Source organism: Mustela putorius, unplaced genomic scaffold (assembly GCF_011764305.1).
Source record: "Mustela putorius furo isolate JIRA1106 unplaced genomic scaffold, ASM1176430v1.1 tig00000224_pilon_pilon_pilon, whole genome shotgun sequence".
Classification (NCBI taxonomy): domain Eukaryota; kingdom Metazoa; phylum Chordata; class Mammalia; order Carnivora; family Mustelidae; genus Mustela; species Mustela putorius.
In genome coordinates, this window is record NW_025421321.1 from 14,905,527 (window position 1) to 14,922,909 (window position 17,383).

Sequence of the window (17,383 nt, forward strand, 5' to 3'; positions counted from 1 at the left end):
AGTCTCAGCTAGCAGGGCACCTGGTTAACTCGGTCTGTGGAGCATGAGACTCTTAATCTTGGGGTTGTAAGTTTGAGTCCTATACTGAACGTAGAGATTACGTAAAAATAAAATCTTTAAAAAAAAAAGAGAGAGATTGTCAGCTATCAATTAATCAAAAGATTAACAATCTTTTTTGAATATGTGATGTATGTACCAGTCTCCATCCCAAAGGATTATGCAAACAAGTGCTTGAGAAAGCACCTGTAAATTCTTCTGATCAGTTAGGAATTACAATTAATACCATTTATGTATCCATCTAGACAGCACCTTCCAATGGAAATATAATGTGAGCCATCCTGTCAGAATGGCTAAAACCAAAATCATAAGAAACAAGTGTTGGCAAGGATTGGGAGAAGAAGAAACCCTCATTCACTGTTGGTGGAAAATCAACTGGTACAGCCACTGTGGAAAATAGTATGGAGACTCCTCAAAGAATTAAAAATAGAACAAGCCTATGATCCTGTAACTGCACTACTGGGGATTTACCCAAAGAATATGAGAACACCAATTGGAAGAGATACATGCATCCCTATGTTTACTGCAGCATTATCGCTAAACTATGGAAGCAGCTGAAATATGGATAAAGATATGCAATGGAATATTATTCTACCATAAAAAGGAATGAAATCTTGCCATTTGCAACAACTGGATGGGTCTGGAGAGAATAATGCTAAGTGAAACAAGTTAGAGAAAAACAAATACCATATGATCTCGTTCATATGTGGAATTTAAGAAACAAGACAAAAGAACAAAGGAAAAAAAAAGAGACAAATGAAAAGCTGACTCTTAACTATAGAGAACAAACAGATGGTTCCCAGAGGGGAGGTGGTTGGAGGATGGTGAAACAGGTGAAGGGGATTAGGAGTGCACTTGGCTTTGATGAGGATTAAGTAACATGTGGAACTGTTGGATCACTATATTGTACACCTGAAACTAATACAGCACTGTATGTTAACTACCCTGAATTTAGAATATAAAAAATAATTTAAAATTTTTAAAAATAAATAAATCTTTTAAAAAAGAAATACAATGTGAGTTACATATGTAATTTAAAATTTTCTAGTAACTATCTTTAAAAAGTAAAAAGAAATAGATATAATTAATCTTAGTATTTTTCTATTGAATCTAATATCCAAAATGTTATTTCAGCATGTGATCAATATGAAAATTATTGCTAAGATATTTTACATTATTTATTTCATGCCAAATCTTTGAAATTGAGGTGTATTTTACATTTGCAACACATGTCAATTTGCACTAGCTTCATTTCAAGTGCTCAATAGTCACTTGTGGCCAGTGGTTGCCGTATTGGACAGGACAGGTCGAGAATCCAGGTTCTCTGCAAACAGGAGTATGGGTTTTCTTGTTCACAGATGTAAGCATAGCATTAAGAAGAGTGTATGACTCGAATGGCTAAAATCAACAGTCAGGAAATGACAGATGCTGGCGAGGATGCGGAGAAAGGGGAACCCTCCTACATTGTTGGTGGGAATGCAAGCCGGTGCAGCCACTCTGGAAAACAGCATGGAGGTTCCTCAAAATGTTGAAAATAGAACTGCCCTATGACCCAGCAATTGCACTATTGGGTATTTACCCTAAAGATACAAACGTAGTGATCCAAAGGGGCACGTGCACCCGAATGTTTATAGCAGCAATGTCCACAAGAGCTAAACTATGGAAAGAACCTAGATGTCCATCAACAGATGAATGGATCAAGAAGATGTGGTATATATACACAATGGAATACTATGAAGCCATCAAAAGAAATGAAATCTTGCCATTTGCGACAACATGGATGGAACTAGAGCGTATCATGCTTAGCGAAATAAGTCAAGGGGAGAAAGACAACTATCATATGATCTCCCTGATATGAGGAAGTGGTGATGCAACATGGGGGCTTAAGTGGGTAGGAGAAGAATCAATGAAACAAGATGGGATTGGGAGGGAGACAAACCATAAGTGACTCTTAATCTTACAAAACAAACTGAGGGTTGCTGGAGGGAGGGGGGTTGAGAGAAGGGGGGTTGGGGTTATGGACATTGGGGAGGGTATGTGCTTTGGTGAGTGCTGTGAAGTGTGTAAACCTGGCAATTCACAGACCTGTACCCCTGGGGATAAAAATACATGTTTATAAAAAAATAAAAAAATTAATTAAAAAAAAAAACTATCACAGTCTGTAAAGAATAAACTTTGGGTTTCACCAAAAAAAAAAAAAAAAAAAAAAAAGAGTGTATGACTCAAAATGAGCCCTCAGTGAATATTTGTTGAATGAATGAACAAATGAATGAACGAATTAATCCATGAGTTTTACACATATATATGTGAAAAAATTCCTATGACATAGATGAAATTTTAATTACATGACTAGAACTATTAAGGGAAGCATATAATTATATTAAACTCAATTCTAGCCCAGACCATAGTTTAGTGACATAGAGTTAGTCAATACAAATTACTAAACAGATGCATACTTTCAAATACAGTATAAACATGTTTTACTATCAAAGGGGGAATATTCTTCTATAATCACTTTAAACATGATTATCCTTAACATTTAATAAATTAAAATGCTGTCACACACCTCTAATAAAAATCAAATAAGTTACAGCTTTTCTCTCTGGAATGAATGAACTCCCCATTCATCAAATACACACAATTCTTACATATTCCACTAGTATCAGCAAATGCTTTTTGCTAATGTCCAACTCACTCTGAAACTGGCAAAAGGATATGTCGAGAATAACTTCAAAGTCCTGACAGAAAGTTAAATTATGTTCTTTATTTAAAAAATGTTTACCCCCCCCAAAATACTGAGATTATATAATATAAGTGAAATATGCCCCAAACAGCCGCTGTTGAACAACAAAGTTTGGAGAGAAAAGCTTACCTTCTCTGCTAAGAGCTCTCTTATCTTGCTTGCTTGAACTCTAAATTTCATGAGCTGAGACTCCAGAGCTACACATCGTTCTTTCCAGTCTACTGGTCCTTCTGTCTCAGAAAGCTCTGCCATATTTATTCTAGAAAAGAAGGCATTCAAACAACGTAATACCCATTAGCATTCATGATAATTCATTACATCATCCCATGTACACACTCTAGTTATCATCTAATGATATCCATGTATAAATTTTATACATTCTCAGATAAATTTCAGAACTGGCTATATAGCTCATGGAAAAAAACTTAGTGGGAGACAGGAGGCCAGGGTTGGAGCCCCAATGTGTTTATTATTCAACTTTTCTATGTAACGTTATCCTTTCCATGTCTCAGTTTAACCAATCTTGAAAAAGCAGGACACTGATAATAACCAACCGTCATTCCCCCTGAGTATATTGGGGGAACAAATTAAATACTGCTATTTGTAACACTACTTTGGACAGAATAATAGCACCACCCAAACACAGACTATTGGCATTATTTTAACTCTGCCCAACAGATAAAACATTTTTTTAACCTTTCAGCTCATAATTCTTTAAACTTTCAGCTCATAATTTCACCACACTCCTAAATTTACAGGAATATCTCAATTTGATTCAGTTGGTAGCATGATAGAATAATCAAAGAAAATTCATTAATAGCCCTACAATTATAAGTTAGATTTATATTGCAATCATTACTTACCATCACCCTAAATTTACCTTGGTCCAAGCTCTCTTTCAAGCCAAAAATCCTTTGGCATAGTTAACTGGGCAAAGTATTATGACTTTGGACATACTTGTATAGGTTTTTTCCTGGCATAAGAAAAGATATAAATATAAAATTTGGAATCACCAGGGGAGTGGGGTTATGGACATTGGGGAGGGTGTGTGCTATGGTGAGTGCTGTGAAGTGTATAAACCTGGTGATTCACATATCTGTACCCTGGGGGTTAAAAATATATATAATGTTTATAAAAAAAATTTGGAATCACCTACATTAAGTAAATCTGGAATCAGTGTTTTCCATGACATTAATGGAAATAATAATAATAATTTGCTTTTGGAGGAGGTAAATTCCAGGGAAAAGCTCTGTAAGAGGGAAGCCAGGAGACAGGGGAACTGGTTTTGAAATTATAAGGTGCAAAAACCTATAACTTCATTGTTTCTGGTTCTGGGACTCATAAACGCTGTTTTAAATGTTAATGTTTCATTTGGCCGTCAGAATAAATGGCTTGATGATATATTTCTGAATTGCCCTACCTTTGAACAAATAAAATTTGCATTAGGAGTGGATTTCCACAAGGAGCCAAGCCCTGGTCTCGGCATATACATGACAGCAAAACTCTGAGAACTGCAGGATAGATCTGCAGCTGAAGTGAACCATTATTTTGTTTTCCAAAAATATGTGTCCCTCACACATCAACCAAGTTGATTTTCTCAGTATTTAGTGTAATATAGTCCTCTGAGACCTACACAAGTTTTTAAAAACTTAGTGTTGCTAAAAACCCACAAAAGATGATTATTCTTAGTATAAATATTGTTTTGTGCTTAAACCAATTTTCACATTAATACTGACATTAACATTCAAAAATTTAGAAATAAGTAAAAGTAGAGTTGTTTTACAGAGGCTACAACTTTATTAAGACCACCAACCATATCAAAACCTCCATATGCTCCTAAATTCTAGCCACAATTTCAAGGAAACTTTTAAGTGTAAATTGGAAATCATTTCCTTTTCATTTCTTTATTTTTATAGGAGGCTCACACCATTGTTTTCTGAGTTCCTTCTAAGGATATCAACCTTGCTAATGGCCTTTCTCATTCCCCACTTTAGCCTTTACTATCAGTGATGTAGGAATAGATAATGGACAAACTTTGTCAGTCACAAACTTTTTCTTTGTTTGTTTTCTCCTTAGCTTTTGAGTGGACACAGAAAGAAAATATGGATGAAATATTATAGAATAAAAAGTCCTGAAAGATGCTGTTAAGTATTGAATCACTTGTATTTTTGCACAGAAATGTACTGATACTGTTAAACAAGAGGAGTTTAATTCATGTTGGTGAATTTTTTTTTGCTCTATATTTAAAATAACTTGTATATGTTCTACTGTAAAATCTCTACAGTTTAAAAAATAACATAAAGGCAGATATTTTTCAACAAATGAAAATCAATACAGTGAACCATATTAATAGAGTAGTAGGCAAAAACCACATAATCATTTCATTCAATGCAGAGAAAAACATTTGACAAAATTCAACATAAAATCATTCCATAAGCTCGTTATAGAAGGGAACTTCTTCAGCCTGATAAAAAGCACCTACAAAAAGCCCACAGCTATCATCATACTTAATGATAAATGACCGATCTGCCAAAGACCAGGAATAAGACACGGATGTCTCCTTTTACCACTTCTAGCCAATGTCGTACTAGAGGTTCTAGCCAGGGCCAGAAAATTTAAAAAAAATCCAGTTTGAAAACTAAATCTATCTCTGGGCCTCACACATACAAGACATTCAACTAAAAAGAAGAAAGGAAAAAGGAAAAAGAAAACTAAATTATCTCTCCTTTCAGATGTCATCATCTCGTACATAGAAAATCCTAAGAAATTCACTAAAAATCTATTCGAACTACTTGAGTTCAGCAAGGTTTCAGGAAGCCAGATCAAAATACAATCAGTTGGGGGCACCTGGGTGGCTCAGTGGGTTGAGCCTATGCCTTCAGCTCAGGTCATGATCCCAGGGTGCTGGGATTGAGCCCCGCATCAGGGTCTCTGCTCAGCAGGGAGCCTCCTTCCTCCTCTCCCTCTGCCTACTTATGATCTCTCTCTCTGTCAAATAAATAAATAAAATCTTAAAAAAAAATACAATCAATTGTATCAATTGTTTTTCTATGCATTAGCAAGAAAAAAAATCCAAAAATGAAATCAAGAATATATTCCACAAATAATAGTATCAAAAATAATAAAACACTTAGTTGATTTAACAAAAGAAGTGTTAAAACTTGTACTCTGAAAACTACAAAAGATCATTGAAAGAAACTAAAGAAGACTTAATTAAATGAAAGGCATCTATGTCATGGATTGGAAGACTTTTTGCAGATGCCAATACTTGCAAATGGACACATACATTCAATTCAATCCCTCTCAAAATTCCAAATGCATTTTTTTAGTAAAAATTGGCAAGTTGATCTGAAATTCAGATGAAAATTCAAGTCCAAAATAGTCAAAACAATCTTGAGATTCTTTATGTCCCAATTTCAAAAAATTACTACAAAGCTACAGTAGTCAAAACTGTATGCTATTGCCATAAAGACAGACATATGATCAATGGAATAAAATCAAGAGTCCAAAAATAAGACCTCACATTTATAGTTGATTGATTTTTGACAAGAGTGCCAAAACCATTCAACTGGAAAAGAATAGTCTTTTCAACAATGGTGCTAGAGAAGTGGATATCCACATGCAAAAGAATGAATTTGGACCCCCCCTCCATCATAACATATGCAGAAACAAACTTAAAATGTATCAAAGATCTAATGTAAGAGCCAAAGCTCAAGAACTCTTAGAACAAAAGATAGGGGTAAATCTTTGTGACCATAAGTTAGGCAACACTTGCTTAGATTTGATATCCAAAGCATAAGTAATCAAAAAGAAAATAGATAAATTGGACTTAATCAAAATTTAAAACTTTTATTTCAAAGGACACCATCAAGAAATTGGAAAGATAACCCACAGAAGGGAGAAAAATATTTGCAAATCATATATCTAAGAGACTTTTATCCAGAATATATAAAGAACTCTTACAACTCAACAATAAAAAGTAGGCAAAGGATCTAAACAGACCTTTCTCTAAGGAAAATGTACAAATGGCTAATAAGCACATGAAAAGATGCTCAACATCATTGGCATAAAGGAAAAGGCAAATTAAAATCATGACAATTACTGCACAACAAATAGGATGGTTATGATAATAAAGACATATAATAACAAGTGTGGGTGAGGATGTGGAGAAATTGGAACCCTCATAATTTGCTATTGGGAATGTAAAAATGGTATAGGTGCTTTGGTAAATAGTTTAACAGTTCCTCAAAAGTTTTAACATAAAGTTACCATATGACACAGCAACACCAATGCTAAGTATATACCCAAGAGAACTGAATATATAAGTCTACACCAGAACTTGTATATAAATGTTCATAGCAGCATTTTTCAAATAGCCAAAAAGTGGAAGTAATCCAAGTGTCCATCATCAGATGAAGGGATAAATAAAATGTGGTATATCCATACACTGGAATATTATTCAGCCACAAAAAAGAATAAAGTACTAAAAAATAATAAAGTACTAATACATGCAATGACAGTTACCCCAGATGCCAAGTAAAAGAAGCCTGACATAAAAGGCCATGTATAATATGATTCCATTTACATGAAATAGGTAAATCAAAGAGACAAAAATTAAGTTAGTGGTTGCCAAAGGCTGTGAAGAGGGCAACGGTGATCAACAGTTAATGAATTTGGGGTTTCTTTTTGGAGTTATCAAAATTATTCCAGAATTAGATAATGCTGATAGCTGTACAACCTCATGAATATACTAACAGCCACTGACCTGTGCACTTTTAAAAAGCTAAATTTTATGGCTCATGAATTATACCCCAATTTTAAAAAGAGCATTCACTTACAAATGAGTAAAGAAAAAGTAACAGTTGTATAGAGCGGTTAATGTTTTATACCTGAAACTAATGTAACATTATGTGTCAACTATACACAAATAAAAATAATATTTTAAGGGGTGCCTGGGTGGCTCAGTGGGTTAAGCCTCTGCTTTCGGCTCAGGTCATGATCTCAGGGTCCTGGGATCGAGCCCCACATCAGGCTCTCTGCTCAGCAGGGAGCCTGCTTCCCCCTCTTTCTCTGCCTACCTGTGATCTTTCTATCAAATAAATAAATAAAATCTTTTAAAAAATAATTTTTAAGAAAGTAATATAGATACAAACATTCTCGTCACACATTTATTTACACAATTATTCCCCACACATCTGTTGTCTTTTAAAACTTGTTTGCAATACACACAAAGAAAAAAATTTTATTTAAATATGTAGTAAAGTGTAACAATCATTTTCTTCATGAACTCTGGGCTTTGTTTTATGCTGTAGAATATTCCACTCCAAAATTAAAAAACAAAAATAATTATTTAAAAAAGTAACAGTGTACATGGATGTTTAGTAGGTCAGCTTTTACAAATTTAATTATCCATTGTTGGTAGTTATCCCTGCCAAGAATTCCACCGTTAACTCAAATGATTTAGAGGAAATGTTTTAACCGCAAATATGGCAAGTTCATACATATATCTTACCAAGACGACTTTGCTATGAAAATGACACAATAAATAAACTCTAAGTAAAACATACCTATTCATATCTTTAGTTATGCTCATTATATATTTTACAATGAAGTATTTTACAATGAAGTAGAGAAACCTGAAGAATATTATTAAATTGGCATCTAATGTCTGCATTCCCTATTAATAGGGTCATAATTTTTAAAAATTCTAAACTACAGATTGGTTGGCTCATGGTCCCCTAGAGGTCTAGACACCTGATTTCCTCATTTCATTCTGCAATTTCGGTTAGTACAAAGTAACTGTTGTATTAATACACCATCTTGAGTAAAGATTCTAACTTTGAACAACATCCCTTATCGTTTTCCATTACCACTGACTTTACAGAAAATAACTGTATGGCTTTTTACCATCTGCTAAATAAGTATCATTTCTAGATTTTGAATTTGAAAGTAATCTATCTTAACTGCGGTGGACAGGATGTCTTGGTTTTCCAAACACCCACCTCCCCGCCGCCCCATGACTTTGGGAAATATTTACTGACACAAAATAAACTGTTTACAATTACGGAGTGAATGCTCCTTTCTCCGAATCTCTGACTTCCTGTTTCTCTTCCAAATCCCAAAAGAGAAAAGGAAAGAAAAGAAAGAATTCCTCTATTTAGGCTTATCCTGATGAAACTCCGGGTTAGCCACTCCCATTCTTTAATTCTCTCCTCGTAAGGCACGGCTTCACTCGGCCAGGTAATTGTGTTATTTCTTTTCCAAAGCAGAAAGGGTCTCTTTCTCGACCACCACACAGACCACACCGAGGCATGCCTTGTTTGAGAAGCCTCGGGACCACCAACCAGCTCCACCTGGGCTAAGCCCGCCCTTCGGTGGCACTGCCCGAAGCAGCCCCGTGCTCCCCACTCCACAGCTCCTCGGGGACACACACCGCGGCGCGGTCGAGGCTTGGGACTTGCGTATTCAGCAAGAAAACAGGGACCCTGCAGGTAGCACAGCACCAAAGCTTTTACGCGCGAAGCGTCCGACTTGCCCTTCTTCCCACGGAGTTTCGCGCATCAAAATCGATGACTCAAACGCTCCGTCTTTTAAGAAGAGGTCTAATAACTTCAGGGCCAGCGCAGTTTCACGGCAGGTCACCTAAGGGCACCCTGACATTCGGGCAACTCGAGGGACAGAAAATGGTTCTTTCAAGTTTTGAGGAGTTTCAGCCCCGAGATCACAGCACGGCTCCCAGGAAGCCGAGGCCGAGCCGCAGCATCCCTAGCTGCGCCGGCCACAGGGCGCAGGGACACGCGACTGCCGTCTGCGCCCCCCACCCCCAAGGACAGCCAGCGCCGCGCCACACACCCAGAGCCCGCATTTTCAAACAAAACGTCACGGGAGAACAGGGGGCGAGGAGCCCCCGGCCACCGCCTCCGGCCGAGACCCCAGTCCTGGGGGCAGCGAGTAGGGCAACACCGAGTACCGAGGCGTGGGGGCCAGTCCCACTCCATTCAGCGTCAACGCGCTCCACTGTCCCGGTCCCCGCCCGCCAGCTCTGCCCGCCGCCCCGAGCCTCCGCGCGGCGAGCCCCCCGGTACTGCACACTCTCGAGGGGGCGGGGATCCCGGCATCTGAGCCGCTGGGATCGCCCCTAAGCTCACGGCCCTCTCCATTTGCCTACCTCTGTTGCGGGCCCCCTGCTGCAGTGCCCGAGGTCCTGGCCGCGCCTGGCGCAGGGTTCTCGGGGTTCTCCGTGGGCGCCAGCCCAGCTCGGAGCCGGAGAGGGCCGGGAGGGGGCGGGGAGCAGGCACCGCCTTCTCCTAAGACTGGCAGTAGCAGTAGCCAATCGGAATCGCAGACGATCCTCTGGCGTCACCTGGCTATAATTTGGACTCCTCTCAGGCCCTGCCTCAGGAGGGAGTTCTGTCCTGGACTTTCTGCCCCCAGTCTTCGCCACACGTTCAGCTCAGAGGGTGAGCTGATGTGTGGGGGTAGTCTGGGATCCAGTCCAAAATTAGTGCTCATCTGGAAGAAGTATGGAAGCCTGATACTTGCTCACTGGCCTTTTAGTTGTACTCACTGATTGCCTTGCCTCTAAGGAACTTTGTAAATCTTTATCTCTTTTATGTGTTTTCTATGTAAGGTGAGATAAGCTTTAAAAAAAAAAAAAAAGATGGTAATGGACAAAGCCTTCTGACATTCTTTATTGGCCAACTGTGAACCAAAGAGAGTGATTTGTCTAACCTGGCTTTATGACCTGCAGAATTACCCATGATATTCAGGATTCTGATTTTCCCCCTTGAGACTGTCCTTGCCAGACCCCATCTTGGGATGTCATCTCCTTCTCTCTGCCGCGGTCATCTCCTTCTCTCTGCCGCGGCTCAGCACCCACCTGTTTGGTCTCCCAGCCTGAAGTCTCTGTTCTTGTCAATCTATCCTTTACCCTCTTGCCGGGTTAACTGTCCTGGAATGCACTTTTGATGTGCGCCCTGCTAAAGATTTCTTTGGCTTTCTTTTGCTTAAATTATCAAGAATTGACTCCCTGGGCTGGTATTCGAGGCCTCCGTCCTACTTATGCAGGTTTAATTTTTTAGAGCTGCCCTTCACACACCTCAGGGAAGTCCATTTGGAACGTTTACCTGCTATTTCCTACGTCCCCTTTAAAAATTCTAACTGTCCTCTGAGACATAGCTCAAATAATCTCCTTGTAACCATTCCTGTAACCAGCCCTCCTAGCAATAATCTCTTCTCTTGTTTCTACTCCTCTTGGCACTTAGCTCATTCGGCCTCATGTACTGCTTCTAATCTCTCCGTTAAATTGTGAGCTCTTTGAAACCAGGGATTCATTTTCTTTCTTTTTGTAGCCTCCTCGGCACCCAGCGCAGAACCCTGAATAAGTGGATGAGTGAGAATTTTAATCTAATTGGATTTTACATCCCAAGATGGGGTCTGGCAAGGACAGTCTCAAGGGGGAAAATCAGAATCCTGAATATCATGGGTAATTCTGCAGGTCATAAAGCCAGGTTAGACAAATCACTCTCTTTGGTTCACAGTTGGCCAATAAAGAATGTCAGAAGGCTTTTTCCATTACCATCTTTTTTTTTTTAAAGCTTATCTCACCTTACATAGAAAACACATAAAAGAGATAAAGATTTACAAAGTTCCTTAGAGGCAAGGCAATCAGTGAGTACAACTAAAAGGCCAGTGAGCAAGTATCAGGCTTCCATATTTCTTCCAGATGAGCACTAATTTTGGACTGGATCCCAGACTACCCCCACACATCAAATTCCTTTTGCCTTCTGTGGGAGCTGATGATGCATATCATATGAAAAATTGTCTCCAAACAGCTTTGGCAAACAAGCAGGCTGGACTGGGCCTATTTTTTCAGAGCATGCAGGAGTTAAATAAACAGAGTTTAAGTAACTTGCATAATTTAAGGCAGCAAGTCAGTAGAGACCAAAGAACTAAGTGCAGGAGAAAGAGAGAAAGAATGCCAAAATAGAATCACTTCCGTTTGTGAGTCAGAATACTAAACAGACTAAGAGAGCTGAGTGAATAAAGTCACTCATGAAAAGAAGTGTTCTAAACAAGGCTGCCACACTTGTAAATCTCAGCCAACATTTACTTACTGTCACCTTTTTCTAGAAACATGACAAACTGAATTTGTTTGGCTATGGCAAATACAGTAGAATGGCTTCCTGTTTCTGGCTGTGCTAAGAAAAACACATGATACAATAGAATATTATTTAGCAATAAAAAGAAATGAGGTATTTATAAATGCTACAGCATAGATAAATTTTGAAAGTTTTATACTAAGTGAAAGAAGTGAGTCACAACAGATCACATTTTATATGATCTCACTTACATGAAATGTCCAGAATTGATAAATTCATAGAGCCAGGAAATAGATTAGTAGTGGTAAAGGGCAGGGGAGGATGGGAAGGATGGCTAAGGGGAGAGGGGTTTCTTTGGGGCAAATGAATACATTCTTTAAATTTGTGGTGATGATTATACAACTCTATGAATATGCAAGACACCATTGACAGGTATAGTTTAAATGAGTGAATCATGTATGAATTAAGCCTCAATAAAGCTATTCTAAAAAGGAAAAGACATGTTGAATTTTATGTTTTTGTATTGAGTAGCAACAGTTGGGAAATATCTCTGACCAGCCTTCTGAATGTTCATGGCATTCTGTATCTTTGCTTCACAGTATTTATCTCAGTTGTAAAATTATATTTATATTTATTTGTGATTATTTGATTGCCTGTTTCCCCCCACTGGACTGTGATGAGAACAGAAACTATGTGGTTTTCCTTTCTAATATACACCCAGCATCTAGTGGATGATATATAGTAGGTATACAAAACATATCTCATGTGAATGAACAAAGGTGGCAATAGATATATTTTATTAAGCACTTAAAATATTCCAGGGACTGTACTAGATTCTGAGGAATACAAAGATAAGCAAAACAAACATGGGTTTCTATCTTCATAGAGTTGGGGTCTAGGGGGAGAGATAAGCATTCATGAAATATTCACGCAAATAAATGTATGATTACAAATTGCATTAGGTGTTCTAAAGGAAAAGCACAAGATGCTACAACTGAATAATAAGGAGATCTGGCCTGGTTTTAGGAGTCAGAAAAGCCTTCTTTGATTAAATGACAGTTGAGCTGAGGCCTGAAGGAAGTAGCCAGGCAAAAGCAAAAGGATGATGGGAACAGCATGGGTTGTGGGAAGCATAGGTACCAGGTCTTGTGGTAATGAGAATTCTGGGATATTGGAAGGACCTAAAGGAGGTCAGAAAGGCAGGAACACAATTAGGCTCAGTGAGCAAGGGGAGAAGTAGAGCAGGAACAGGCTGTTGAAGAAAGAAGACCAGACCATCTAAGGCCTCAAAGAGCAGGGCTTCTCAAACTTTAATGGAAGAGATCTTGTTAAAATGCGAATTCAGATGTACTAGGTCTGGGATGGGAACCAAGATTCTGCATTTCTAACAAGCTCCAGGGTCATACTTGAAGTAGCAAGGCTGTGGGCTATAATTATTCCAGGAGTGCTGGGAATCCACCACAGTGTTTTGAACAGGGATATGAGGAGATCAGATGGGACAAGAATATGGAGGTGGTTAGAAAAGACACAAGGAGATTCAATGCGACCAGATGGGGAACTATTTCCGTCATCCCGGTGAGAGCCAGAGGTGATGGAGAAAAGCAGTGGTGACTGAAGCCTTGCTTCAGAAAGCTCTATCCAGCATGCAGCAAGAACAGCTGAGAGAGGAAGGAACAGGAGCTAAGGAACAAGTTCTGTGAAGAGATGAACTAGGGGGAATGAAATGAATGGCCATCATGGAATCGAAGGTTCTGGGGGGGAAATAGATAAAAATAGTAGGAGGGTGACACAATGCGACGAGCATTCTTCCAAGTACTTTAGCATATATGAACTCATGGCAGTTTTATGATACAGGGAGAGTTGTTTTTCCCATCTGACAGATGGGACAACTCAGGCACAGAGAAGTTCCATCACCATCCTCAGGTTACCCAGATATTTTGTGATGGAGTTGGGAATTCTGGTGTCACAGTAACCGCTACTCTATGTGGCATCTCAACTTCTTTTGAAAAACTGATTCGACAAATTCTAACAACTAATTTGAAGGTTGGGAGGCTTTGTGTCACTGGGAAATGATTAACCAAAGTAGAGGAACAAGGAGAAGAGGAATTCATTAACTGGAAAAGAATGAGATTTGGTTTAGATGTGTCAAGCACAACCTGAGAAGAGAGACAGCAGCAGATGAGTCAGGCTGGGTTGGGGAGAAAGGTCTGAGTTTGGGTGTACATTTCAAGGTAATATGCATGGCGGGGGGACTCTTGTGAATTCCAGAATGATTGCCGACCACACAGCCACTTGGTATACTGGGAACAAGGACAGAGAGATCGGAGGAAGCAGGGATAAGGCAGCTGGGTAAAGACTTGGGAAGACAGGTCTGGCTCTTTAATCTGATCACGTGTAACATCCAACAGAGGGAGGAGACACTAACCCCCACCTTGAAGGAGCATGTGGCCAGAGTAGAGTGGAAACCCCAGTTCTGACACGAGCATTCCCAGCACCTGGGGAAATATATCAAAGACAAGGGGAAGAAGATTGGGAAAAAGAAATACGGCTGGCAGGATTAAGCTCTCCCCAGCTGACTGGGATACAAGTCTGGGGTATAGGCTGGGATACCCTAAGATGTCCAGACTCTGAGCACCAGCGGAGCTGGCTGTAAGCTTCCTAGTGGAGGTAGATGCCTGGCCTGCTGGTGTGTCGCCAGTACCGAGGTTGTAATGGCCTGCTCAATATTTTGGGTCTGCCATGAAAGCAGAACCCCATTCAACCTCACCTCACCCCATCAGGTGAACGGGGCCCCTACTATCACAGCCTGGTGTGGGGAGCAGCTCACAAGTGGGATCCTGTCAAGGCCGGGACTTGGGGAGGTAAGAGTTTAGTGGGCATTGGTAAGACCACAGAGAAAGAACAGGTGTATACAAAGGAGAAAGAAAAATGCTGGGGCAGAGCTTTGCAGATCACTTATTTTAGGGCAAATGAAAGGAAGAGAACCACTGAGGCAGACTGAGAGGTAGTAAGCCATGACTTGGTCAGGACCCATGAAGTTAAAAACAAAAACACCACACATGAGAGTCACACAGGAAGACAGTGACCCAGACAGTATGAAAAAGCATTAAATATGAACTGATGATTTATTCTTTTGGGGGTCAGTACTTACCAGCCAGAGGCAGCCATTCTGGTACAGATCTGTATCACAGCTCCTAACTAAAAAATCTCCCCTCTCAGGCGCCTGGGTGACTCAGTTGGTTGGGCGACTGCCTTTGGCTCAGGTCATGATCCTGTAGTCCTGGGATCGAGTCCCACATCGGGCTACCAGCTCTGCAGGGAGTCTACTTCTCCCTCTGACCTCTCCTTCTCATGTTCTCTCTCTCTCTCTCAAATAAATAAATAAAATCTTTAAAAAGAAAGAAAAATCTCCCCCCCCTTTCTTTTTCTACTGCAAAAAGGGACAGTTTAAGCCAGAAGTAAAGGAACAAAAAAACACAGCAAAACTGACCACAACATCCCCTGACACAGAGAACTACAGAGAAGACCCATTATAAGGACATTGTTGGGGCGCCTGGGTGACTCAGTTGTTAAGCGTCTGCCTTCGGCTCAGGCCAGGATCCCAGGGTCCTGGGATGGAGGCCCCACATCAGGCTTCCTGCTCAGTGAGAAGCCTGATTCTTCCTCTCACACTCCCCCTGCTTCTGTTCCCACTCTTGTCTTTCTCTGTCAAGTAAATAAATAAAATGTTAAAAAAAATTAAAAAAACAAGGACATTATTATGTGCTAGGTAATAATTGTAAAATGAAAGAGGATCCTCAAAAGACTGTGGGAAAAAGCAAAGGTGAACAGGGCGGTAGCAAGTAGAGAATGCTTAGGAGGTGGGGCTTGAGCTAGGGAAAGATTTGGTGAATCAGAAAGAACTGGTTACTTCCTTGTGGGGGGTGAGAGTGAATTGCCTGAGCCCAGGAGGAATAAACCTGCATATGAATGAATGAATGAATGAATGAGGCATCCACGAGGTAGGTTAAAGGAGCCTGCCCAGCTGGAAGGAGAGAGGCTTGGGATCTCTCTTGAAGGCGTAATTGTAACAGCTAACATTGAGATGTTGAGGAGCCAGACAACCCACAATGTGATCCAAAGTGCCTGTCCCCAGGTGTCTTCTACCGTTGCCTATTGGATGTAGCATGGCTGTTTCAGAGAACCCGGCAGGGCCATGGAAGAGGTATTGACTGGCACTGAACGGAATCAAATCTACAACTGTAGAACACACAAGCTATTGTCAGCTCGCATGAAGCATTTATTTGAAGGATAGCAGATACACAGCAGGAAGATCCCAAGTCAAAGTGAGGAGAAGCAGGGAGATGAAGTCAGAGAAATGTACAGATGAGAGAACCATATGTGGGGACAGAAGAGGGTCAATGTCGTGTTGAACTCAAGAGGTGGGTGGGTTTGCTCTGAGCCTCGTTGGAGTCATGTGAGATGACTTGGCAGCAGCATTTCAGAGTAACAACTGAAATGAAAAAGTAATGACTTATATCCTTGTTTTCAGAAGTCTGTGACTTCACTTAACCAAATTCATACGGTGACCCTGTACTTTGAACTTTAGTGCTGTGTTACCCCGTTAAATGCTCCAATCAGCATAAAAACATGTTTTTAGTTCCCCATAGCCATTTTTGTTTTACAACATTTTGTTTCCTGATTAAAAAGCGATATAAATTCATTTTCATTGGAAAACATAAAGAGAACAAAGAAAACAAATTAACCACAATCCATCATTCATAAACGCTATCATGCTGTTGTTTTTCCATTTAGTGTTTATTTCTATACACTGTTTTCCCTTAATGAGATTTCCTTAGAAGATAATGCGGAATTCACACGTTTTCTCTTGCTTTTACACTTGAGATCCTATTGTGAGCATTTTCTTTGTTGTTATGTATTATCTGAAACCATTTTTAATGACCAGCTAACATACCATCAAAGGATCATGCCTTAATGTATTTAACAATTCTCTTGTTAATGTACAATTAGGTTGTTTCTAGTTTTTCACTAGTATAAAAACAACAAAACTAGGGGGCACCTGGGTGGCTCAGTGGGTTAAGCCTCTGCCTTCAGCTCAGGTCATGATCCCAGCGTCCTGGGATCGAGCCCCACATCGGGCTCTCTGCTCCATGGGGAGCCTGCTTCCTCCTCTATCTTTGCCTGCTCTCTGCCTACTTGCGATCTCTGTCTGTCAAATAAATAGATAAAATCTTAAAAAAAAAAAAAAAGAAAGAACTCTTAAAAAAAAACTATTTCAATGCTCTTGTATTTTTCAAATATAATAGTCTTTTGGAAGACTTTGTTCATGGCAGCTTTATTGAGATATAATTCATACACTATGCAACTCACCTATTTAAAATGTACAATTCGAGGTGCCTCGGTGGCTCAGTTGTTAAGCGTCTGCCTTTGGCTCAGGTCAGGATACCAGGGTCCTAGGATCGAGGCCAGCATCCGGCTCCCT

General features: G+C 39.8%; 1 protein-coding gene and 1 long non-coding RNA gene across 3 annotated transcripts in view; both read right to left on the bottom strand.

Moving 5' to 3' along the window:
• The window catches only part of PLEKHH2 (pleckstrin homology, MyTH4 and FERM domain containing H2), a 126,028-nt gene extending 115,923 nt beyond the window's left edge, over window positions 1-10,105 (bottom strand). Inside the window, exons 1-2 of one of the 2 annotated variants that reach the window (XM_045077745.1) lie at window positions 9,969-10,104; window positions 2,930-3,059 (exon numbers count right to left, since the gene is read on the bottom strand). In XM_045077745.1, coding sequence (XP_044933680.1) covers window positions 2,930-3,052 — 123 coding nt within the window. In that variant the 5' untranslated portion in view covers window positions 3,053-3,059; window positions 9,969-10,104. Of the gene's footprint in view, window positions 1-2,929; window positions 3,060-9,968 lie in introns of both variants that reach the window. The other variant, XM_045077746.1, reaches the window with a different exon arrangement.
• Window positions 10,106-16,162: 6,057 nt separating this feature from the next.
• On the bottom strand, window positions 16,163-17,324 carry LOC123391388. Its single transcript, XR_006606082.1, has 2 exons — window positions 17,272-17,324; window positions 16,163-16,393 (listed from the first exon to the last, which is right to left on the bottom strand). It is a non-coding gene; the product is annotated as an uncharacterized LOC123391388 (long non-coding RNA).
• Between the last annotated feature and the right edge of the window lie 59 nt (window positions 17,325-17,383).